This window comes from Ixodes scapularis, unplaced genomic scaffold (assembly GCF_016920785.2).
Source record: "Ixodes scapularis isolate PalLabHiFi unplaced genomic scaffold, ASM1692078v2 PGA_scaffold4__175_contigs__length_147842914, whole genome shotgun sequence".
In the NCBI taxonomy this organism is placed as follows: Eukaryota; Metazoa; Arthropoda; class Arachnida; order Ixodida; family Ixodidae; genus Ixodes; species Ixodes scapularis.
In genome coordinates this window covers 121,647,492-121,672,494 of record NW_024609879.1, presented here as the reverse complement: position 1 = coordinate 121,672,494, position 25,003 = coordinate 121,647,492, and the positions used below count along the sequence as shown (strand labels likewise).

The 25,003-nt window shown below is 48.3% G+C and overlaps 1 protein-coding gene across 1 annotated transcript in view; it reads left to right on the top strand.

The window, feature by feature from the left end:
- Positions 1–25,003, top strand: part of LOC8054067 (cGMP-inhibited 3',5'-cyclic phosphodiesterase A) — a 376,215-nt gene that overhangs the window by 325,872 nt on the left and 25,340 nt on the right. Inside the window, exons 2-7 of the mRNA XM_042293413.1 lie at positions 8,558–8,818; positions 15,930–16,147; positions 17,742–18,072; positions 20,219–20,392; positions 22,676–22,855; positions 24,504–24,615. Coding sequence (XP_042149347.1) covers positions 8,558–8,818; positions 15,930–16,147; positions 17,742–18,072; positions 20,219–20,392; positions 22,676–22,855; positions 24,504–24,615 — 1,276 coding nt within the window. The remainder of the gene's footprint in view (positions 1–8,557; positions 8,819–15,929; positions 16,148–17,741; positions 18,073–20,218; positions 20,393–22,675; positions 22,856–24,503; positions 24,616–25,003) is intronic.

The window sequence follows — 25,003 nt, the reverse complement described above, 5'->3', positions numbered from 1 at the left end:
ACAACCCGCTTGAATTTCAGAATGTTATTAATCCTTCTTTTTCTTCCAAAATAACGCTTAGTTATGCTGACGAAGATAAACTATCCAATGAACAGTGTTCTTTCGTTCTAAAGGAAGTGTCTCGATTTCAGTTAGTTCTTGTTGCCCTGTGAATTTTCGCCTATGTATCCTGTTGTTGTAACTAGTGAAGAAAGAGCTAAGATTATTGATAAGCTAAAAATATTTTCTGCGTTAAGCACAGGCAACATCAACACTATTTTTAACACTAAAATGCATTCTAGCATTATTCTATCCAAGTTATTTGCTCATGCAGTTCCCTCAACATGGAATCCTGCCATTAGATTGGAAGGTGGGGAAGGTGGTTCCAGTTCACATAGGTAGTGATAAACAAAATCCAGTCAACTTCTGTCTCATCTCCTTAACGCGCATACCATGCAAAATTCTTGAACACCTAATTTACCATCAACTTGCTAACTTTCTGGATTCAAACTGTTTTCATAACACATCACAACGTGGTTTTCGAATGTTCTACTCACGCGAAACCCAACTCCTTACCTTTACTCATAATATCCATGTCACTCTTGACCAGGGCCCCTGAACTGACTGTATATTCCTTGATTTCTCCAAAGCTTTTGACAAAGTTCATCACGCCCTTTTTTCTTCATAAACTTAGTAGCTTTAACGTATGCCCATTCGTTATTGCTTGGATAGAAGCCTTTCTGACTAACCGTTTGAAGTTTGCCCACGCCAACGTAACTAATTCTTCATACTCGACTGTCAACTTTTGTGTCCCACAAGATTCAGTACTCGGTCCACTACTATTTTTTTTTTAATTTACATTAACGATCTCCCTACCCGTGTCTCCTCTTCTGTTAGCCTTTTTGCTGACGACTGTGTTATTTACAAATAAATCCTTAACGACTCTGACATCTCTGCTCTTCAGCCTGATATTAACAATGTTACCCAATGGTGCAACGACTGGCTTATGTAACGTAATATATCTGAATGTAAATGTATGAGTGTATCTCGTCTAAATAACATTTGCCCTTCCTGCTTCATCTGTAACTCTACCATCCTTCCTGTGTCCTCCTATAAGTACCTCGGTGTTCACATTTAAATGATATATCCTGGAATATTCATGTCGACTATGTCACGGAAAACGATAATCAGTTATTGGGTTACATCAAAATGTTTTTCTTGCCCCTGTGTCGTTAATACTTTTTCTTTATAAGACCTTAATGCGTCCTAAACTTAACTATGCCTCCTCAATCTGGAACCCTGATCATACCCATGCATCTGCGGCTCTGCCATAGAATCCATCTGAAATCACTCCGCCCGTTTTATAATTTCTAACGATCACCGCACAGCTAGTACTACTGTAATGAGAGCACCCTACCCTTGCCTATTGTTTTTCTTCGTCAAAAAATATCCTGTCAGCGTTAGTTCCCTAAGATTTATCACTTTAACCCTATTTTCCGCCAAGCGCTATTTTCTGAGCCATTTTACACATAATCGCGCACCGACCATCAACTAAAAATTGGGATCCCCCATTGCAGCACATCCACCTTTAATGAATCTTTCTTGCCTCAATCCTCGATTACCTGGAACCGCCTTCCAACAGCTCTATGCCACAATCACTGTCTCGGATAATTTTACTATTGTCATTACTAACCCTGTCAAATGATGTTTCGTAGTAATTTTTGTGTATTATTTTTCTTTTCGTCGTTATTTGCTCTATTTCTACATACTGTGCCCCCCTACCTTCTGCAGTGCCTTCGGGCTTTGAGATGTATAATACATGAAATGAAATATGCTTTAAATGAGAAGATTGCGCAGCGTCCTCAAAAACCCACTAAATTAGTAAATTTGATGAACACTTGGAACGCGTGATACGCTTAAATTTCCCACCCGTGCGACACGCGCGAGGCTGACGGGGAGAAAAGGCGGATGACGTCACAGCCACGTGCTGTGACGTCATCCGAGTTTTCGCACCGCCGGCCTTGAGCCTCTCCGCATGCTACCCTTCTCGTCACGGGGCAACGCACCCACGTGCACGAGTAAATTGCCTTAGCAGGAGGTGTCCGCCATTGAAGTGCAAACGCACTTCATGGCTCGAGTCGCTCCCTCTGTCAAGTCTGGTCTGTCCACAGTGCGCGGTAGAAAGTGGCGCGCCCTGGCGGCTGGCGGCCGAAGTACGAAACAGAGCATAGGGGAGGTACACCGTTGTGGATCTACGATAATTCTCTCAAAGTCAGTTTCAGTAAATCGTACCGATACCTCCGATGACGGTACCCGATACCACATGCATGCGAAAAGGCGTAGGTGGAGCATCGGGTACCGTTATCGGAGCCGTCGGGGCGATCTACTAAAACTCCGCTTGTTTCTTGGCCAGGACGAGGCGTACGGCTGTCGCTGGGAGAAGCACGCGCCCCGTAGGTGTTTACGGAAGAAGGTACGAACGTTGTGGACACGGGCCGGCCTCGCGGGGGGTTCTCCGTTTATTCGGGGCGCGTCTTTGTGTCCGCTTAAAGGGGCCAGGGTCATTCGTGTGAATCGGTTCCTGGGACAACAACACGGGAACAGTCGGAGCAGCGCACGTACTGTGTCGTGGTCCTCCCGCTCCGCACGCGTCCAATTTCCGCCCTTGTAATTGCGACTGGCAACTGTGGGTTTTAAGGGCGGGTTCGGGGATGTGCCTCTGCATCTTTTCTTTCTGGTTATTCTCGTTTGATTGGAATCTGTTGTTGTTTTTCTTCCTCGTTCGTTTCTTTTTTCCTCTTTACATTCGCAGTCTCAGCGAACGTTGTAACGTGTTTGGCCCGTCGCTACCTTTAAGCTCGAAATATCTCAGCCAATGAGAAGCGGGAAACCTGTCACGTGACATTTCCGACAGCATCTGACTGCGCAATAGTCACGTGGTGGTCGGGTCCGGGTTCTTGATTGGTCTGTTAGATATCTCGTAGCAGACCCTGTAACTTAGAGTGCACCCCTTTATTTTATATAATAAAGTCTAATACCCAATTCACACGGCAGCGTAAACGTACCTTTAGCTTAGGTCCCTTAGCTGAAGGTATACCTGTGGTAAACAGCGTTCTTGATCACACGATAAATAAACGGAGCACTTTAAGTTGATGTCGATTGCATTCCTGCTCAACCGCAAGAGGAGCACGAGATGAACAATTATTCCTCGAAATCGGTTTGACGCGCAGTTTTTTTTTATTATTATTCTGCGTGAAATATCACATTTAAAACATAAATATTATTTCTGTCTGCTTTTGCGGCACTTTACTTTTTTCTAAAAGTCTAAGGGCGCATTTAAATGAGTTTCGCTTTAAAAAGTGCGATGCGTCTGACCACACAGGCCCTAAATCATCGGCGTTTACGAGTTTGCATTGCGAGGTGGGCGACCTGTTCATGTTTAGCAGCTCCATTTTCTTGCAAAGTTCTCACTGAAGTAGCTAAATAGTGCCCGGTAGAAACGAACCACGACGGAGTCTCGCGGTTACGCCAGTCACACGATCGAAAGGGATGGACGACGACGAAGATAAAGGGTCCAGGGCGGGAGAGTCGGGCGACTCGTCTACAACTTTGAAAAAGAGCTCGCAATGGTCGATCGCGTTCGGGTTCGTAGCAGACGTTGTTTTCCACGTGCCGCCGCTGCTACCTGCTAGCTGGAGTATGCGTTCATCGTTGATGGATTATTTCATCACATTTGTGTTCGCAGTCATTTCCATAATTTGATACTTATACATATTCAATTTGTTATAATGCATTAAACAAGATATATTTATATATCTGTGATATTATTTTGAGTTCCTGGGTCTGAGGCTACTCCCTATAGTTCGGGGAGCTCCGTTTAACACAGGACCTCCCTTAGCGAAAAGGACCTTTATGCGCCGTGTGATCACGATCTCCAGCTCCCTTTACTACAGGTACCTGCGCTAAAGGTACCTTTACGCTGCCGTGTGATTTGGGTATAATACTGTACAAACGCTCACCCCGAGGTGAGGCCCTCACTCTAACACTCTCTGCGTCTGTGTTGTATCTGTGTTAGATGTATGTGTTTCTGTATATTCATAATATTGCGCAGGGTGCTGGATTGAATTCGAACAGATGTAGTATACAAAATCCGTGGAAGCTACGATGCGCTCTTTGTGCCTGCTGCACGCGAGTGGAAACCTTAGCGCACCTCCGCACTCACGATATGGACTGTAAATATTTGCCGAAACTCATTTAGTGGTTTCACATGACGATCAGCAAGTATCTATTGGAACCATAGGTTTATTTTCACAAATTAAAACGTTAATCGACAAATTTTGTTCACTATTCGACTTATCGTGAGGAATAGCCCGCTATTACGTTAACTTGGTCGCCTTGTGTACCTGAACAGACCGCATTAATCTCTTTCGCATTTTTTTTAATAAATGTGTTTGACTAAAGTTGCATAGTGTGTGCGCGCGTGTATGTGTGCGTGCGTGTGTGTGCGTGCGTGCGTGCGTGCGCGCTCCACAGTTTGACAACTTTTCAGCTGTAATTGTACCGGCGGTTCTATGGTGGAAAGTCACTTACCGCCGCTGACTCTGTACCGTGCTGTCGTAAAACGTGTTCCTGGACCTCGTGGTTTTGTCGTTTTACGCTTCGGTTGGGAAGTCGGGGTCGTTCAATCGAAATTCGCCGTGAATCGCGCGAAGGTCGGCGGATTTTATCGGCGTTGGTGATGCCCTTGCTGACTCGTCCTCGTTGCACACTTTGCCGCAGTCTTGGGATTTGTTTTATATTTTTATATTCCCGTTATTTTGGATTTGTATCCCAGCGAAGACGGTAAAAGATATATTGAAGGAGTCAATCTATGAATAAACTTGGTGAAGGTACGCGCTTCAGTTGTAACTGTGTGTTACGGTCGGCTTTGCAAACGGCGGAAATGCTGCAGTCTTGAGAGGCTGGGGGAGCAAGGGCAGGCTCTGGGATACAAACCAACGTCTCCTATATATGGAACAAAGTCGTAATGCTGGATAATTCAGCACTATGGCTTCGTTATCCGGGTGTTGTTGCACGAGCCGGCGTCTTCCAAAACAATACAAAATGACCGATCTCACCAGGCGTTTGGCGCATGCGTGAAGCCGCCATAACTTTAGTTCACAGGAGGCAAACGGTAGTGCACGAGAGGACTCGTGCCGTATCGTGCTCTACACGCGCAAAACTCCAGTGAGGTTATCGCACGTGCCGAAATACTAAAGTTCCCTCGATGCATTACGGCAGCGGTGGCGTAGTCAAACTGGCTGGTGAGATCGGTCTAATCGAAACGTGCACGTCGTTTCAAGGGCATTAAATTGGGCTACAGAGCCGGCGTATTATCATGTCGCCAGCCTGACATTGCGTTTTACGCTTGCTCCTGCTCTAAGCGCAGTTTAGTTAAATCATTTTAGATGCTGAAGGAACAGGGGTTGTATTCATACCCGTTGATGAATCTTAATACTAATGTTTTATCTTGTCTTCGCTTCTAAACACATACAGGGGGTCACCAAAAAAAAATTACAGGTTTTATTTTTTTTTTTATTGCAAAAATAAGATTGGCATCGCCGAACGCTTATTCTCTGCCTGGAAGTAGCGCTAGAGGTCACAACCAGATGCCAAAGTTTCAGCCCGATCCGATAACTTGTTCAAAAGTTATAAGTGATTTTCTAAAAATTTCAATGAGAAAATGGAGCCCATTTTTGTCCGTTTTTCGTTTCTGGTGCCCATAAAGCCCCGTGTATTCGAAAACTCCGCCGATCGCCATTTTCCCATTGAACTTTTCAGGCTTTTGAATAAGGTATCAGATCGGGCTGAAACTGGCATCTGGTTGTAACCTCTAGCGCTACCTTTGGGCGGAGAATGAGCGTTCGCAATGCCTAGTTTATTTTTGCGGTAAAAAAAAAAAAAAAAAAAGTGTAAATTTGTTTTTGTGGCACCCTCTACATGCATTGGTCTTTATAGATTCCGCGTTTGTGCGTATATTTAGACAGCGTGAAAATTAGTGAACCATTCAAGTGCGGTGCCTTGTCTCTTCGCTGTGGTCGAGTGAGTTGGTCAGTGCAGTGCTGCTGCCAACTTGGGGTCTTTCCCGTGCTCACGCCGGTACCATGACCACGCAGATCGGCATAGGCGTGGGTAGGGATTGAACCCAGGATCCCTGGGTTCTGCAGCGCGAGCTTTCTCGCCACGTGCTCTGATCTGCGGTGCGTAAAGCCCCTTCATGTTTTAAATGTAGCGCAAGGTGCGTGGATGCACGAGGCGCGTGCAACGTGCAGCCCTTGGGAAGACCATGGCGGCACAGCGCAGCGTGGAGCCAGATTTCAGACGCCATATTCTTCCCAGAAGTAACGTGCGGCACGTGTCTCGTACATGGCCACAACAATGAGTGGCGCCACCTTTCCCAGGATAGAGAGGCTTTAGCGGTGCGCGCTTACACACATGGCCATGGATCCTCTACTAGAGCCCGCGTTTACTCCGCTACTACGACATCAAAGACCATTCGTAGATGGCGTGCCGGGGATGGCTGGGGATATAGGGAGCCCTGTCGGCGCGTGCTTAAGTCGTGCTCAACGTGGTGGCACGGGCTCTCGCTAACAACGCAAAGCTCTCCCGAACGATGTACGAAAGGATTTTTAGGGACTTTTCGTAGACTGTACGGAAGTGCTTTGCGTTGCTAGCGGAAGCTCGTGCCGTCACTATGACCACGAAACGCGAGCACGCGTCCGCAGGGCCCTCAATCCGCAACGTATAGGGTCAATGAAAACTGCTTAATTACCAGCCTCTCTGAATGGAGCGGACGTTGCGGCCACTCAGGGTGTACCTTTCACCGGTTTACCGTGTTTACGCTGCCTGTGCGAATGTGCGTCGGGATCATGTTCCCAATTTTCCAGCTCGACCTTTTTAGGAGTATTCATTAGAGGAGATTCATAACTCTACAGACACGACTAGCGGCGCGCATGCACAATAGTGGAGTCGTTGTTGCGAAGAGCGTGGCGGAGGAAAAAGGGCAGTCTACAAAAGCTTCCTACTGCCTTCCACAGCTCTGTACGTTTCTGTTAACTGACCGCGAGCTTTTGCCAGATTCGTTTCCTACCGTCAAACCTGTTTCCTTAGACCCACGATAACTTATTATTTCTTACTCAGCTCTGCTGATGTTCTCGTGTGAATACACATGTTAGTAGACAGCAGACTGATTGTTTTCATGGAGATTCTACCTTTATACTCGCTGCGGGGAAGATCGAAAACTGTCTGCAATTTCACCTACGCACGACGCGCAGAAATTGCTGCAGACACAAGCTCCAATCTCTAGAAAGCAATTACAGCGAACGAAACTGCAACCACCAACTCCTGCTCCTGGCATTCTCGTTTTGGCGTATCTGGGCCGGCTTGCTCAAAACAGAGTATTAGCTAAGGCTGCGTGAGAGAAAGCGCTACTAAAGCTAGAGCGCGAGTGGAGTGGCATGTGAGCTCAACGCGCACCCTGGCTTTCTTTTACACAGACTTGGCTAATGCGCTCTTTCTAGCGAGCCCGCTTTCTAGTGAGAACCACCCGGCCTTGTTGCTCTGCGATGTCGATGCATACGTCGTGGCCCATTTGCTTCATCTGGCTTTGACATGAAGAAACCGCAAAGGCTACAAACGCCTGTGGGCAGCCTTATCGGTGTGGCCATTTTACGAGCTCTTGTTTAGTCGATGTGCATGCTTAAGGAGCTCGGGCTTGTAGTCTTTGTGGTTAGTCCACGTTAAAGACTGGTTCAGACATTTGTGTCGGTCGTGTCGACAACGAACCAAACGACAGTAACAGTTTGAATAACTGTGGCTGATGATTGCTTCACGAAACTTCTTCTTGCATTGCTTGTCACGTTCTGTACGGTCAAACACTTGCTCCAGTGACTTTGTCGTTAATGCTTTTGAGGGCTAGTTCAGACATTTGCTTCGGTTGCGTTCAAGGCAACCGAACCACAGCTACGACAGGGACACCGGAACACCCATGAGTCATGATTGCCTCGTGAAGGTGCTTCTGGCATTGCTTGGCACGTTGTGCGTACGGCGAACGTTTGTCCCGCGGTGACTTTGTCGTTGCTGACTTCGTGTAGCTCCCGGTAGCGCTACCGCTCTGGGCAGTAGCAGACAATGGCCAGCACTAAAGAGACTTTAGCCTGCACTCTAAAGAATCCAGTGCGCCTACCTTCTTGCAAAGCACTTGGGATATTCAGCCGTTGCAATCTATACAGCGGGGAGCTTAGTGGGTGTTGAGGTAGTATGTTTTGGCCCATCATAGGTGCATTGCCCACCCTTGCCCGTTTTGATCTGGATGAGCATCGTACCTGCACGCGGTCATGCATCACTACCGCGTGATGCACGTTAAAGACTCCAGGCTTGCAGCTAGTACTACTCTGGCTACCCTTCTTATCTACAGCGGAGCCACCACATTGGGGCTCACTGACCTCCCGCTAAACATACAAAGTGTGTTTGTGCAGTAGTATATGCCTCTCTGGCGAGCGTGTGTTCTGAGCGTGGCCTTCCTTTCCTGCTCGTGCAGGGCTCTAGCTCCACGGTGGACGTGGCTCTGCTGGCCGAAGCCCACGGTCTGGTCACCGACATGCTGCTCGACCCGAGTCTGCCGCCGCACGTGGTGAGCGGCCTGCGGGCGCTGGCGGCGCTGCTATCGCCGCCGAGCCACGGGCCGCCGCAACCGAGGCCCCGGCCAGGGGGCGCCTCGGTATCGCTGGCGGACTTCAACTGCGGCTCGGACACCGAGGAGATCCCCTACACCGGAGAAAGACCGTCGGCACTGCCCAAGGTGCGGGACGCCGTCTCGCTCAGGGGCGGATTTAGAGGGAGGGTCCGGATGTCCTGACCCCCCTCTTGATTTCTGCATCTGTAAAATGTAGGGCGTGAAACGAGGGAGAGGAATAGGGGTTCCTAAACAAATGGTACGCTGACCAACACCTGACCCCCCCCCTCAGGAAATTCCTGCATCCGCCCCTAATCTCGCTCTCGCTGCAGTGCACGCTCTGATATGACTTGTCAGATCTTTAGTCATTTATAATTCCGTACTGTTTTCCATTAGAAACTATAGCTACATAGTTTAAGGAACTACTACAAGCTTAAATTGAAACAGAATACTTATTTTGCAAAACTAAAGCAAGATTATACGAAGAATCCGCAGCGTTCCATACGATCGCAATATTGGGCCTCTTTTTTTTTTTTAAGTTCAAATTTTTGCACGTAAGTGCCTCGTAAAAATATCGTTAATGCCCAAGTTACAAATCTGAAGCACAGAAGATGTTTCCAACTTTATTGAATTAGCGTCCCTTTTTATGACCAAGTTGCCGATATACCTCACCTGAAGCACTAAACTCTGGAAGGTTCCTACTTACAAAACAAGGTAGGGTGAACAGATCTTATCGTTCAAACTTCCCAGCGTGATAAATTGCTTTAATATTCAAAGTTGCAATCTCTCATGCCATTAATAAAATATATACAAGGTATTTACATAAGGTGTTTTTTTTAGTGTAGCGATTGTATTTAGATTGAACTTTAGTCATTATTTTTATCCTTACTCCGTGTTATTCATCTGTATATATATATATATTTAATTATTTAGATATTTATGCGGGGCTCCCAAATAACTGTTACATATTGCCGTGCAGAAGAAAGCTTTTGAATGGGTCTTGCTTTTTTTAGACGTTTACACCTGTAGCAATGCTCCTAAATGACTTGCAAAACTTTCTCATTTCGTTTTCACAATGCATGAAGATTTTTTTTTTTTCTTTTTCTTGTGTTTTTCTCCGCAAGGCCCTGCTGCCATTTGAATGGATTGAATGGAACGGGGTGGAGAGAGGAGAGGAGAGGAGAGGAGAGAGGAAGGGAGGGAGGGAGGAAGGGAGGAAGGAGGAGGAGGAAGACTCGAGTTGGCATCTGTGCAACTTGTTTCCTCGATCTCCTTCCGTCATTCAGTGTGACATAAATAAACATTATTATTATAATTTACTTTTTATTTATTAATATTATTACTGTTTATTTGTTATTATTATGTTAATATTATTCTCTGCTTTACATTATCTAATTAATTTGTTTCTGTAATGCTGGCTTTGGTCTTACGAGCCCTAGCTGGCTTTGACCAGTCCGACATTAACACTGCCACATCCGTATTGCTGAATACATATATTATTATTATTATTATTATTATTATTATTATTATTATTATTATTATTATTATTATTATTAATATTATTATTATTATTATTATTATTATTATTGTCATTATCCCCAATGATTTACTTGGGGAATTCATTTCACTTCGCTAAAATCGAAAGGCGCGGACAGTCTTTGCGTAGTTTGAACGGCTGGACGAGCCACAGCCTCGGGGTTTCCCCCCATTGAAGTGGGACGGGTGGCTGCCGCCATCTCTTGTCAGTCGTGGACATTCGAGCACCCTCCGAGAGAGAGAGCGATCTCTGCTGTCGCGGAGGGTCGGTCCCGTGATATCTCGGTGCACCGCCGGCAGTCCTCTTCTTCGGCACCCACTGAACTGACTGGGCGACAGCATGTTCAGCGCCATGCTCACGAGTTTTCCCGGACGGGAAGTGTCCACACCGCCGGGAGAGAATTAGGCTGTGTAGGCACGCTGTCGAAAGCAGTTGGTCGGAGTGGAATGTATTCTCCTTCGTAAAGTACGTAGATGGTACTCTCGCGCTTCTCCGGAAGTAATGCGCTGCTTTGAATGTTGGGAAACTAGTAGCTTGCAAAGCTGAGCGCACATTGTACTAATGAGCAGCGGCACGAGTTTGGGCGGTGGCCGTGCGTTGTATGGGTTCAAAGATTGGCCACCCAAACGTCTGCCGATGATCTGCGGATATTTCTTGATTTTTCAACTTCAGTTCTCTTCCTGCATCTAAGAGGAGCAGAAAAAAAAAAAAAGGCTCTCCGACGACGATGTCGAGACTTCTATCAGCTAAGGTCAGCCCCTGCAACAGATGAAAATATTACAAAAAGTAGAATATTATCTTTCCTGGACGGCAAGGGGCTATTTAGATAGCCTAATAAAAGCTCTTCATAGCCATACTCGATCATTTTCCTGGATGGTATTGCCAACCCTCTTGCGTCAACAATAAAAAAGGTTATGGCATGGGGAGGGGCGCGGCGGGCCTCGGAAATTATTCTATTCGTGCACTCATATGCGTAATTGTGCCGACGGGGTCTAGTGACGTCATCCCAAGACGATTCGCCCCAGGACTGTTCATCCTGGATACTTCGTACAAGAGATGTGTTATCCCTAAATGTTTAGAAAACCTCCGGATACTCTGTAAACTGTTCTGGTATGAAGCGGTAAGGGCTGTTTATACTCCAACGTCGACGATCGCAACGCTCGCCGGCGCAGACCGACGTTCGTCGGCCACTGCGCCACGTTAGGCCGCGCCGAGAAGCGACCGAACGATGCTGTTTAATAGTCCAGCCGCGTAGACCAGCGCAATCCAGGGACCAGCGCTGGTCTACTCTGCCACGGAGGCGCGCCATGCTCGCCTCCGTGACAAGCGCATTGTTTCTACGGGCTGTAGCTTGCGCAACCTATTAGCCCCGAGAGCGAACACAAGCGTCGCTGCGGTCGCCGCGCTCTGATTGGGTGAGGCGTACCGTGACGTCAGGGGGAGTACTCCGCTCCGCGATCTCGCATCGGCTCGCTTCCCAGCACCGGTTTCCTGGTTTAGCGTTGTGTGCCGCAAGCTCTTCGAGGAGCTGGACTTCGTTTACCCGGTGTACAGGACGTTGAGTTAGGCTGATATTGACGTGCTTCCGTACATTTTATAAGCCTGCTTGTCTCTTTTACCTTGAAAATTGGGTTACAAATCCCGAAAGCTATCGGCGGAGGCAATTCCGCCGATGAACCTCACCGCCCGTCCACACGACACAAGGCAATTTAGCGAAGGATCGGTAGAGCGGTGGCTCAAGTGTTTCGGACGCTGGAATTCTGTTCCTTGCATGTTCATGATTTAGGACGATATTACATACCGCTTTGCAGGCATTTGAAATTGCATTCATATCAAGGGCCTTTGGGTGGTCGGCAAATTAGCTCGGAACTCCGACTTTGCGCTGCCGCTCTGCATACGCTGGTTCGCAGATCATCTTTGAAGTGCTCATAGAACAGGGTTGCTTTACATAAATGTAGCTTCTTCGTAAATTAATTACATAGTTTATACACGTATGCAGGCATAGTTCATAGAAGATGCACAATTATTGGAATTTAGTTTGTATGGTAGCAACAAAAACGGCCGAATTACCCGCAGTTGCCTGTATGATATGTATTGGACTGCCCAAAATATGCACAGCAAATGTGCCGTAATTTGGAATGTTTATACTTTTTCCTGACACTTTTATTCCAGCTTTGGTGATTCGGAAAATGCACCGTTTAGTCTGAATTGTCATTTCCAATTAAAAGAGACACTGCTGCAGGTCCCCAAGAGCTTCCTCAGCCTCCAAACTCCCTACAGCTGTACTCTCTGACAACAGATGAGAACAGGAGTAAAAGCAAGCATTCGAACGCCTGTCCAGTGGTAGTTGCAGCATTAGTAGCACAAAATGTGGAACCCGTGAAGGGCGACATTCTGCGTGAGAAAAGGTTCTGGTATTTTAGCTTCAGGAAAATTCGATTTAAGTAAAATCTCAATTTTAGGGCTTAAGGAACTAATAACGAGCTAGACACCTTCGCTTACGTTTGTTATACATTACTTGAGGGTTGATATAAACAAGTCCACAGATATCACCCGTGTAGTCCATTGAAATACTATCCGAATCCAGCAAAGGTCAAATGCGAGCAATGTATGCAATAAATGTTCCTTGTTTTCTTACTTTGCCCCTGCACTTGGGCTGTCTTACTTGTGATTCTCTCCCCATGGCCCAGACCGTATTTAGCATGTTACCCGAGCGGCATGCAGCTTTTCTGCTTCGGCGAACTTGTTTAAAAACGGAGATACAAAACAAAAAATAGTATACATAACCTGCCAGTCCATTCAGACCATCAGCAGCACTTTTTGTGCGAGATGTAAATCTATAGTGATGCTCCTGCAATTCTGGCCATATTTCTTTATTTTCATATACCAGCTCCGATTCATGCGTTGCCTGCCCTGTCAACCATGCTTAAAATGTTGGTTGAAGTTTCGCCTGAAGCTACAGGCCATACCTCAATAAAGGCGCATAAAAAAAATATTAAACTTCCTACGAAAAACACGCCAAAAAAAATTAAATAGGAACGAGCGCGCCGACAGCTAGCGTCGTCGCAGCCTCCACAGGGCGGGCGGGGCGAGCCGGGGAAAAATTCTCTCCTCGCCGTGACGTCACCCCGGTTTGCCGTAAGGGGGCGCCACGCAAGCTTCTCGGGGCTAATAGCCTAGATCCGATCGGGCAGTGTCATTCGTCCTCATCGTATTTTCACGCTTCGGAACAATTCCATTCGAGGTAGTGGTTAGCAGTTCGAAAACAAGCAAATGATGGTGATAACGAGTGAAAACCGGCATTTATTTTCTCCGAAATGTTACACAAATGTCAACGAAAAATGAAAGCCGTTTACAACTCCCTGTAACGCCGAATTAGAGCGCAGCTCTTGAGGAGGAGGAGGGGAAAGTACGGAGTGGGGGCTATGTCCCTCCTCCCCTCCTGCTCGCCTTCCATTTAGGGGAAATTTTTCCGCTAGATTTAGCGAGGAAATTTGTCCCCTAGATTTAGCGGGGGAATTTATTCATAATGCACCGCGCGATGACGCCGACGGCGACGCCGTTTAAGCCGGAAACGCGATCCTAAGAGCTGCGCTCTAGAAACAGAAACGAAAAAAATAAGAGGCCCGGTGTCCCGTCCGTTGAACCTATATAGCTGCTTTGCAGGTTCGCCGCAGTCATGTAAAGCGACTCTGACGATTCCGCCGGAATGCATCGCTGAAATCGATGCACGCGATATCCCACAGAGACCTCTTTCTGGCTGGTGGCCGGTGTGGTATCATCATAGTAGACTTCCACGCCTACTCAAGAAACAGACACCGAAGAGAGCGGACGATGCCTGGATTACGCAATGTACGCGTCCGAAATTGTAGCGCACTTTACAAAGCTTATACAAACAATACAGGATTCAGTCCAATTTTCATCGAGTACCGCTACTATCGATTACAAGCTGACACACCCCGGTTGAAAATTTCTGGCCGACGAAATACTGGGTGATATCAAGGTGCGGCCAGGCTCTTTAAATCGACCGCAAAATTCGGTTTCTTAACCAATCGCGTTCCGATTTTGTACAGCGTTGGCCACGAGCGGTGCATTTTTTCTGCAAAATTCGCAAAGAGCGAGCTTACCTGAGAAAAAGAAAAAAAGAAAAAGGCTTAGCTCCTATGGAAATGCAGCGAAGACACCGGTCTTCAAACCACAGGGCGCCCAATGGTTTGAAGACCGGTGTCTTCGCTGCGTTTCCATATATGAGCTAAGCATTTTTCTTTGTTTACTTTTTCCTCAGGTAAGCTCGCTCTTTGGGAATTTTATAGAAAAAAATGCACCGCTTGTGGCCAACGCTGTACAAAATCGGAACGCGATAGATTAATAAACCGAATTTTGCGGTCGATTTAAAGAGTCCGGCAGCTCCAATCACCCAATGGTTCAGAGGTTTCACTGGGTCCGCCGTTCCCATACATTCGACGGCGCTTTTCCGATCGGGAACGGCTGCCGGTGAGTGTGACTAGCACATGATCATGATTAGGTCATCCTTGATTCTAATTAACCCTACCTTTGGCGCGTCATCGAGTTTTTAGCTTTTGCCAGCGCCCCAACTCCACCGACGCGATAGGTCGATAGGCCTAACGAGAATCGAGGGTAGCGCATCCTCAAAGCGGTCCACGTCCACGCACACACTCGCCCAGTTGAGCGCACGAACGGTAAAAATACGCACACAAACACGGGAACAAAACAGCACACGACACACGGCAAGAACGACAGGTTCAGATCCCAGAAATCAGCGTCTCGCACACTCGCCCCGACAACCGGATTCCCGAATGAGGCACTCGCGCGAGGCCTTTTGGCGTCATCGTCGTCGGACTGCGCAAAGACGCCGTCGCGAGCTACGCCGACGGTCGCCGAGGTGCGGTACGCTACGTTACGTTCGACCTGTCGTCGGAGTAGACACTCCGTTCGCAGCAACGTCGCGCAACGCGGTCCGGCGCGCGCGCCCACCGACGTTGGCTTGGTGTATAAACGCACCTTAATTGTATAGAATGTCCTTCCGATGAAACGTCTTGTGATTAAAGATATCGGCCATCCTAGGATCAAATTACTGGGCATGTAGTACCGCAGATCCAAATCACCGATCAGTTTCGTCTGCGCAAAAAAAAAGCACTATCCAAAAAGTCTTGACTTGCAGGTGACGTCGCCGCAATTTGTTTGTGATCATTCCTACTGTTCTTTCGGAGAATAACGGATTCGGTGGTGCAAATATCTGCAGCTGAACGTACGCACTCAGCAGCAAGGCCACCAAAATGGCTTCTTTTGTGACGTCAATGCAACCCATGCATACAAGGCTTGCAAATGACGTCTTCACACCTTGCTGATGGCTACTCTTACGTTCTCTTCCCGAGTAAAACAAACTTGAAAGGGCAAAATTCGTGCTGCAGAAGGTACGCGCTCAACAGCAAGCCCACCACAATGGCTTCTGATATGGCGCCAATGCAAGCCACGCATAGAAGGCTTGCAGATGACGTCATCACATCTTGCCGGTATTCATTTCTGCTTGTTCTTCTTGAGAAAAGCATATTTGGATTTTGGAGATATGTGTTGCAGAAGGTACGCGTTCAGCAGCCAAGGCCAGCACGATGGCCGCTGGTGTGACGTAACGTGCGCCGTCTGACCTACACTTTCGTGCTGTTTCTGGGCCTTGCGCAGCGTCTGCGCCGCAATCTTCCTCCGAGCCTACTCCGGCGGATGTCCACGAGCACCTGGACGACGACCACGTCTGCCACGGGCATGCCCACGCTGGAGCCAGAGCCCAGCCGCAAGAGGAGCACTAGTTTCAGGCACGGGGGCGCTGCCGCAACCGCCGCCGGCGACGCAGCCGGACAGCACCCGCACGGCCTGCTCGCCAATCATGCGGCTGCCTCGGGGTAACTGCGGCGGCTCTTTTCTCTCGCATCGTCTTCGACGCCTGTAGTCGGGGACAGCTTAAGAAACACGGGGCTTATTACGTTCAGGCATTGCCTCCTCTATACTCACAAAGCCTGGAAGTTCGACGACGGAGCCATAGAGTGCCCGGTCGCAGATTTAGAGCGCGAGGATCTGGTAGCAGAGAGCATCAAAGAGCCAGTTATCGGGGAGCCTGGACGTCAGCGCACAGCTTTTGCAGCGGCGAGGACCCGAAACACACTTGTTTGCTCGGGAGAAATGTGTTTCGGTGTCTCGCCGCAGCGGGGCGCCAGTCACGTGGCTCTCCTCTCATCCGTTGTCTGCCGCTCCACCTTTTCCATTTCAGCGACCGCTTTTTGCGACAATCTGCCAGGCTTCTTCACTATATGAGAGGCTATGGTTAGGTCTTTTGGCTTCATAATTTCCTCTTCGACATTCTTGCTGGCTATTGCCGAAATCTCATCGGCTGCGGAGCTGTGACAAGACGTTCAGAACTTGCCACACCCCACGTTTCTCCAGCTGTAAGTAAAGCAAAGCTGGCTCGTTTACTTCGCCGAGGAGCACGCGTTGAACCAATCACTGGGGTCTACGAACGCGTCTAGCGAATGGCCAGGAGCAAAAAGACGATGTGGCTGGAAAACGCCATCTGATCTGGGACACGAGCACATGACGTCTCGCTTTCCTCGTTGTTCGTGCACAGGTAGCATTTTCCAGTCAAACCGCTTTTGGAACATCATGATTCGCTGGACACGATCTTTAGATCTCCGTGATTGACCCACCGTATAGTCGCGGGTAGTATGGCCACTGAGAGCATGAGAACGGCAGGGCGTCTCTTTCCGATGCCCGACCTTCAACACGCGCTCGCCGCCTTCCCTTCTGGTTTTTGACTACGCGTGCACTCGAACCTCATGAGACACTACAATGGTACTGATGTTACGAAGCTCGTGCTGGAGGCGTGACACCTCAAAGACCTTCCTGCTTTTCTCATTTTGTCGGTGGCTACAAGTTTGAAAGGAACCTCCTGGAAACTTGGGGAGTGGCAGAGCGAGACCTTCAGAACCTTCGCCAAGAGACGTAGCTTCAGGTAGTAACTCTCGTAGCGAAACGTTAAGAACTTTCGTCTCTTCGGAACTGAAGAAGCGATAAGAATATGCGTTCCGATCAGTGCTGAAGAAACTAAGGCTCTTTGTGAGACGCTAAGAATATGGTCTCCGATTAGTGCTGAAGAAGCACAAAAAGAATCTCGGAGCTCACGAGACACCGAAGTGGTATCGAGGGTAGGGAGCTCGTGCTGGAGGTGTGACAGCTCAGACACCTTCCTGTCGTTCCCATCCTGCATGCGCTAAGAATCTTCGCTTCTTCGGGGCGGAAGAAGCGCTAAAAACTTTCGATCCTTCGGGCCTAAAGACCGAAAAAGTCTATTGACAAAGCGGCTGCTGCCACTCACATGCTTCCATGGGGTTCCTTTCCGAGTACAAGGTATACCCCTCAATCATGTCGAGGTGCCGAAGGTAAGCTCTCTTGAAGTTGTACCGGGCCCGAGAGAAGCCCTGGTCCCGTCGTCGTCCCGCGCAGTTCTGGCCGGTCCTGCTCCACGTCGGGCTCTTCCGGGGTGGCGGTGCTGCAGCCGAAGGGGCGGTCCTTCTCGACGACGGCGATCCCGTCGTCGGCGCTGTGCCGTCGCGGCGTGCGCGAGCGCAAGACCGTCTGCAGCCTTCACCCGCTCACGCTGGGAGCCCAGGCCGCCGACGATCGGGACGACGAGGACCCGGCCCCGCTGCTGCCCCCGCCGCTGCCCTCGCTCCGGCGCCTGCACACCTCCGACTACGACTCGAGCAACGACTCGCCCAGCGGCTCGGAGACCAACGACCCCGCCGCGGCAACCGCCACGCAGCAGGGTAACCACGTGCCGCGATTCCTCAGCCGATACCACCTGTACCACTCAGACCGCTGCCGCTATTCGATGCAGCCTGTCAAGCAGAGTCGTGTTTGTACATTTTGCTATCAGCTAGCAAACTAACAGCGAAAGGGTCGTAAGACTACGCCTTTTTTTTTTCTTTCTTTTTTTTTTTTTTGACGTGCGTTGTGTGACGTTGCAAGACGCGCTGGTGGGGATGCTGACGTGAGCTGCGTGGATCCTCTACTATTGACGTTTAAAGGGGGGAAGGGGGAGGGGGTGGGGGGGCGAGGGCGCAGGTCTTCTTTTTCAGTTGGTATTGTCTCAGGAAATTTGGGAAGTTATCCAAATATTTACTCTTTTTTGCCTCTGCTCTTTCAAATGAAGGGATAATGTGGCGTCTGAGCCGATCCGGTTGTTCCAGATGCTCCCCCCGGGTTAGCGGCTGCTCCTAGCACAATGGTGCGAAGCGGTGAAGCCGGCCGCAAGCGCACAGGGTGAAGTTGGGGAGTCGGACGCGAGCGGCGCAGCGCGAGTGCATTGGCGTGGAGTCGCGTGATTGACATAGTAATTATGTTATCTTGTCGGGACTAGAAGACTCTGACCCTCTCCCTTCACACAGTAAGAGCCATCCAACCGTTTTCCGAAATGTCTCATCGCAACTAAGCTCGTTATTCGCGACAACACGACGGTTTCAGTGTCGTCGCGTAGGAGTTCAGACGAGCAATTGGTTAGGACGCACAACGAGTAGGCTTAAATTGAAGGTGACTAGCGACTCTACAAGATCAATATTTGTGCGGCATCATAACAACCAATGGGCACGAAACCTGAACTTCACACGAATTAATCTAGCCGAACCAGGGGAACCAAACACCGTAAAAATGTGTGCAGATAGAAAGGTTAAAGGCCGACGACCAGACTCGAGATTCTGCAAGACAGAAGATCTTCCTCACCATGGGGGTGGAGGAGACAGGCAAAAGTGGACAGGGTTGAAGCGGGGATAGGAGGAAGGGAGAGAAAAGTGGAAAGCGCGAACTAATCGCCGATCATTAACGTGTCTTTTTTTCTTTTTATGAAGGTTATGATTTTTTTTTTTTTTTTTTTTTTTTTTAGCCTAGTCCACGTTAATGCCCGCTTGGGCAAGAAGCACAGTGCAGAGAGGCAGAGAGGTGAGAATATTTGAGAGCAAAGGGAAGAAAGCGGCCGCTTCCGAGTGGCTCCAGGCGTTTGGACGTAGCAACCGGGAAGTCAAACGCAACACAAGGGAAATTACGACGCATATCCCGGCAGGCGTTTAATCGAACCAGCGTTCGCAAGCGTAACAACCAGGAAAGCGTATCAATGAGGATCTACAGCGTTCTCAGTCAAAACTGTGGCCTGCAGCAGCTGCTCAATTGAGGGAACGGGCCAAGTGTCCAAACATTGAAGGCTGACAAAACTGCCGAATCAGACCGTTGAGAAACGGATCGTTTGAGTTCGACAGACTTCTTATAGAGCACGCGTACGCAGTACTGATGTGGTCTCAGAATCACGAGCGGCAAGTCAAACGCCTGCCGGATTGCAAAACACACGTGTGAAGGAAACCCTTAAACCTCGTTTTCTTCCTTTCTTCCTTTTGCATTGGACAGGTTTGTAAGAAGGGCCAGTGCAAAAGGTCAACAACAGGCCTGACGAGGTGCTGCTTTCTTACCAATCAGATAAAGGCTCTTTAACTGAAACCAAGAAACACAAGCGATATGATAATGGTATTACAACGCTCCTCATAGCAACGTAGAAGTACGCATCTGCATAAAAAAAAATGCATCGGTTCGTAAACCACGTTAAATACGTGGATATACGCAGTTACCAGAAGCACCTTGGAATTCGGCAATGTACAGCATTGGACCCCGACAAGTTAAACTCGCGACAACCTAAAAGCCAATTCACGGATTTTTTTCCTTCTCTTTTTTTTAGATATAGCATCTCTTTTAGCAATACCTCCCGAGTTCTTATAGGGTGCGTTTGTACCAAAAATGGGGAAGCGTCGCCAAAAATGTGGCGCACCGTCGGGAACCACGGCATACCAATAGGAGTGCGAGCGGCACGTTCAAGTTAACGACGGTAAGCCGGTGTTTTCAGCGCCGTTCCCATCTGCGCAGGTGAGGACGGCAGCCAGCGGTCGCCGCAGTCAACAGCGGTGGCGGTTGCGGCGGCGGCGGCGGCAACGGCGGGTCCGGGACCCGCGCGCTGTGGACTCTGTGGGGCCCGGGTGGGCGCGACGCTAGCGGCAAGGCCCCGGGAGAAACGCCACGAGGACCCCAGCGGTGCAAGGGAAGCGACGACGCAGGAGGTACGAGACACGCCCCTTTCTTCTTTGTTCTTGTTGTTATGCATTTGTGAAATTGAAGTAAAGACACATGTTAGGGGTGTAGCCCTTCTCTAATGCGAAAGCATTAACTGTCCCGTGGAGCGAACCGGCGTCATCAGACCTTGAACCCTGTTCCGCGGAGCGAAGCCTGTAGTACGTAGCGGCGAATTGACGGATAAACTCCGATTGGCTGGCGCGCGGTATAGTTCCAAGGAACGCCACCCCACAGAGAAGCCCTCTCCATGGCGCAGCGGCCCGGCCGCCGGTAAGAGGGGGAGGGTGGCCGCGCTCAGCAGAGCGACCGTGGCGGCCGGCCCGGGCAACCTACGCGGAGGTCGCTCGGCCGGGCTCAGCGCGGCGCGCAGCTTGTAGGAATACCCTACGTATACGAATGCTTTCGCATTCCTACAGGTTAGCAGTCTTATATATGTCTTTGTAGGTTTTTTTTTTTTTTTGCTCCGTGTTGTCGCCGCATATAGTTGCGCTAATTGGTCTGTGATGTGATTCCGAGATCCCCGCTCCATGGAGCTCAGCCTTTGCTCCACATCACCAAATCCCCACGGAGCTAAGCTTATTGATATCCACCAAGTTTGCAGTCGTCCCTGCCAGCCGTTTGGAAACACTATACCTCGCAGCTTTTCTCGACCATTCCGATAATCGCCTTCTGCACGCTGCCATTTCTTGTTTTTCTACTCAGGTGGAAAACGCTACACGAATTCTGAACTGAGGATGAACGTTTGATAATGCGAACTCGTGTCCTGAAACGAACAAAAGGAGTACTGTGCGTACACCCTGCACTGGCGACGAAATAGCGACTGGCTCGAGACAACGTATTAAAGGCCCGTTCACACTTTTGCGACTTCTTAAAGAGACACTACAACGAAATTTCGGAGCTCATTTTTTGGTCTCTATGTGTTCAAAAGAGCAGTATCACATCGAACATACCAATATCTTGTTAAAAAAAGTCTCGAAAAGGAATTTTAAAACGAATTAAATGATTAGCGAAGAGCACCTGGTGGATGTCGCTAACGCCTGGTTTGTAATGCTCGTCTAGGAACCTTGACAGCTAGTGACGGAGGTTGTCTCACCTCCGGCCACGACGGAAGAGGGGAAGGAGGAACTCCCCTCTTTCCGATATTGCCTTTTGTGTGTCGCAGAAGTCGCTATTGTCCCCCTACAAGATTATAGATTAACCCCGTCACTCAAAATTCGTACAAAAGCAGCCGCTTCGGTGGCTGGAACGACTAGGCCATCCTCTCGACGTCAGCCTCGCGATAGCTTTGCCCGTCCCGAGACGACCTACGTCACGATTGCCTCGGATGTCACGTGGTCTCCGCTGGGCCTTCTCCGAGCGCTTGCCAGAGTGGGCCGTTTATAATGAAAAATACAGTCACCAGGCTCAAGCTACAAACGTGCAATTGTCTTTTACGGATATTGTGGATCATATTCAACCTATTTTTGAACACGACGGGAACATTTCAAATTTCGTTGAAGTATCCCTTCAAAAACGGGGCCCCTTAAAACCTCTTACAACGAGAGGACACACTGGCGCCATCTATTGGGTAGCAGTGTAAACTTGGCGGTCCGGCATATTTTCTATTTCTCTCGCGCATTATCCTTTCTTTCTTGGCTCGAGAAACTTTTGTCAACGTTATAAACGAGCCTTTCTTATACATATTACGCACATTTGACCTCGGAAATACCGCAAAACCTTCGCGCTTGGGAAATGCAGTTCCAGGGTCGCCGCATAGATGGCGCCAGCGTGCCAGTGTGTTCTCTCGTCCTAAGAAATTTTAAGAGGTTTTAACAAGTCTCGTCTCTCTCAGTCGTACTCGGTTGCAAGAGTGTGAACGGGCCTTTACACGACGAATGTATGCGGATCGCCAGTTCGTCTGCTTCTTTTGCAGGGGTTGGGTGACGTCAGAACGCCGAGCTTTGATTGGCTCTGATTGAAGGACAGTGGGTAGACCTCAAGGCAGCTTGCTTTGAGGTGCACCCACTATCCTTCCAATCAGAGCCAATCAGAGCTGCACTGTCCCGGCCTTCCCAAATGGGCTGAAAACTTTCCAGGAGGACAAAGCTTGACAAAAGTAAGAACCAGGCTGAGCGGGGCTCGAACCCGGTACCGTTGTGTCGCAGCCGCGTGCGTTCCCAACAGACGCCGCGCTGGAGTCTACAGCCGAGTGACATGGCATTTTTGTTGTTGTTGCTGTTTTTTCGCTCGGGTGATTCGCGTTGGGAAAGTCTTGGCGATTTTTCCTTCAGGACGCGGGTTCGGGAAACGAAGGAGACGGCGATCAGGAGAGTCTGGGTCGCCTGTACGTGGGCGAGACCCTCTTCCTCACGGAGGACATTGTGAGGGACCCTCTGTTGGGGCGCATCGCGGAGTGGGACTACCCCATCTTCGATCTCAACAGGCTAAGTCCCGAGACGATACTCAGCAAGGTGAGCACGCGTCGAGCGAGTCTTCTCTTTGCCCGCGGGGAATGTGTTAAGCCGAGGTCACACTGCTGGCACGTCGTTTGTCCCGTTGAGTCCGCTTCTTACAGAGCAGCTCTGCACTGCGGGGAGGCAAGACCCACGAATCCCGCGAACTCCGCGGGTATTGCTTCCCCGCATTGCGCAGGTGCTCGGGGAGAAGCGCACTTAACGGGGCTAACACCCCCCCCCCCCCCCCCCCCCCCCCGCGATCAACACTTCGAAAAGTGTGAATATTATGGATCATCTCGAAGCGAGTGCCAAATGCTCGCGTATTACTCGAAACTACTATTCGAATATTCGTGCAACCTAGCCGACAGTTGTGTGACCGACGTGACAGCACCTTCATACTAGAAAGATATATGCATCAGACAGTGTGTGCAGTCTGTCTTTTATATGATGTATTATCAGTGTGACCGTGGCTTGTGGGACAAGAAAAAGGGTAATTTTAGCGTAACTTTGAGTTGGTTATCTGGAGGCGTAAAACAATATTTCAAGCTCAAGGATGTGGTGGGGATGAAAAAATCATAGAACAATAGTACCCAAGTACCAAGGAGCATGGTCTGATAGTTTCACACACCGCATTGGCTAGCGTCTACAGCAGTAATTGTTCTAAAGCAAAAACGTACAAGCAAAGGCACTTAGCATGTGTGTTCATCAATGCCCTATTTTGCTTATTTACTTTTAATATTTTATAGTGTTGAGGTGAGCATGGGTGGCACGTGTGCCTAGGTTCTCAGCATTATTCTTGGTGCCAGGGTAATTAGCAAAAGATGTATTGAGTGCAGCTGGAAACACTGGCAACATTAGAGGGTAAATCTGACGGCACGTTGGTCCTTAAAAACTGGTTCCTTGACGTATCACGCTATGTTTACTGCATAGGTACCCGTAAGTGATGCATTTATTATGTGAAAGAAGGAAAATATGACCCCTCTTGCACCTAAGAAAAAATAAAAATGCTTTTTTCTATGGACGAGCATCCAGCTAAACCTTTTTTTCGCAAAATCATAGAAGAACATTGAGGATAACTGCAATTCTCCACCACTATGACAAAAAATTGGTCAAAAGGAAAGTAAGTAAAATAGGCCTACATTTTATTCCCTTAATTTTGTTGAATTGGCGCACCATGTCATGCATTAAATGTCATTTGAAGTGGTGTTAGCCTATAGGAAAATTATCTTTTCTTTATCACTTTCAACTTAGGAGGGTGCATCCTTTCATATTTTCGTTTAAGTAAAATGGACCCTGTAATTTTAACTCAATGGTAAATTACATTGCAATCTGTTAAAAAGCCGCTCTATGTGATCTCTTCAAAGGACCAATGTGTCATCAGGTGCACCTTCTATGTCAGAGTTCATGTGCATTCATATTATTTTTGTTTTGTTACATTTAGAACTTTTAAACATTCCTCTTACATTTTATTTGGGGTCACGCTATGTGTGGGAAAATAAAGTTAGATCTTAGAGATGGTGTTTTTTCGTACAAATAAACCTTAAAGGGTGCCATTTATTTAAAGATTTAAATATGGAAGTTTTGACTCCGTATGATTTTATTGTCATGTGCTGTTTTTTCCATAATGTGTCAATGCTTCATTACGCTTCTTTGTGTCTTTCAGATGTGTTATCGGGTTTTCATAGAAGTGGGCCTGTTTGAAGCATTCAAAATTCCTGAGCTCGAGTTTCTCCACTACTTCCATGCACTCGAGAGTGGTTACAGAGAAAAGCCATGTGAGGACCTTGACATTGATACTGTCATTATTTGTTTTCTCTCAAGCTTTCTTTTTAACATTTGGGAAAGCTTTTTGTTTTATCTCTCTTTGCCTCTATTGTTGCATGAAATTGTAAAACGCCAAAGCACCAAATCTTACTAAACCTTGAAAAAAAAATTGAAAAGCGTTAAACAGAAAACAAAACGCAGCTTGTGCACTATTGCAGAATGCCATGGTGTATGGAGAGCGGTACTATCAAAGCTGCCTATGACATTTATGTGTAAATTGTGATGCGCATTGAGGCCAAGACAACTCTCCCCTTGCACTCGTCACACAACTCTGCACTTTCTTTGTCGTCTGCTACTGAGACTGTGGCAGTACTGTCTACAAAATTGAATTGGTGTTGA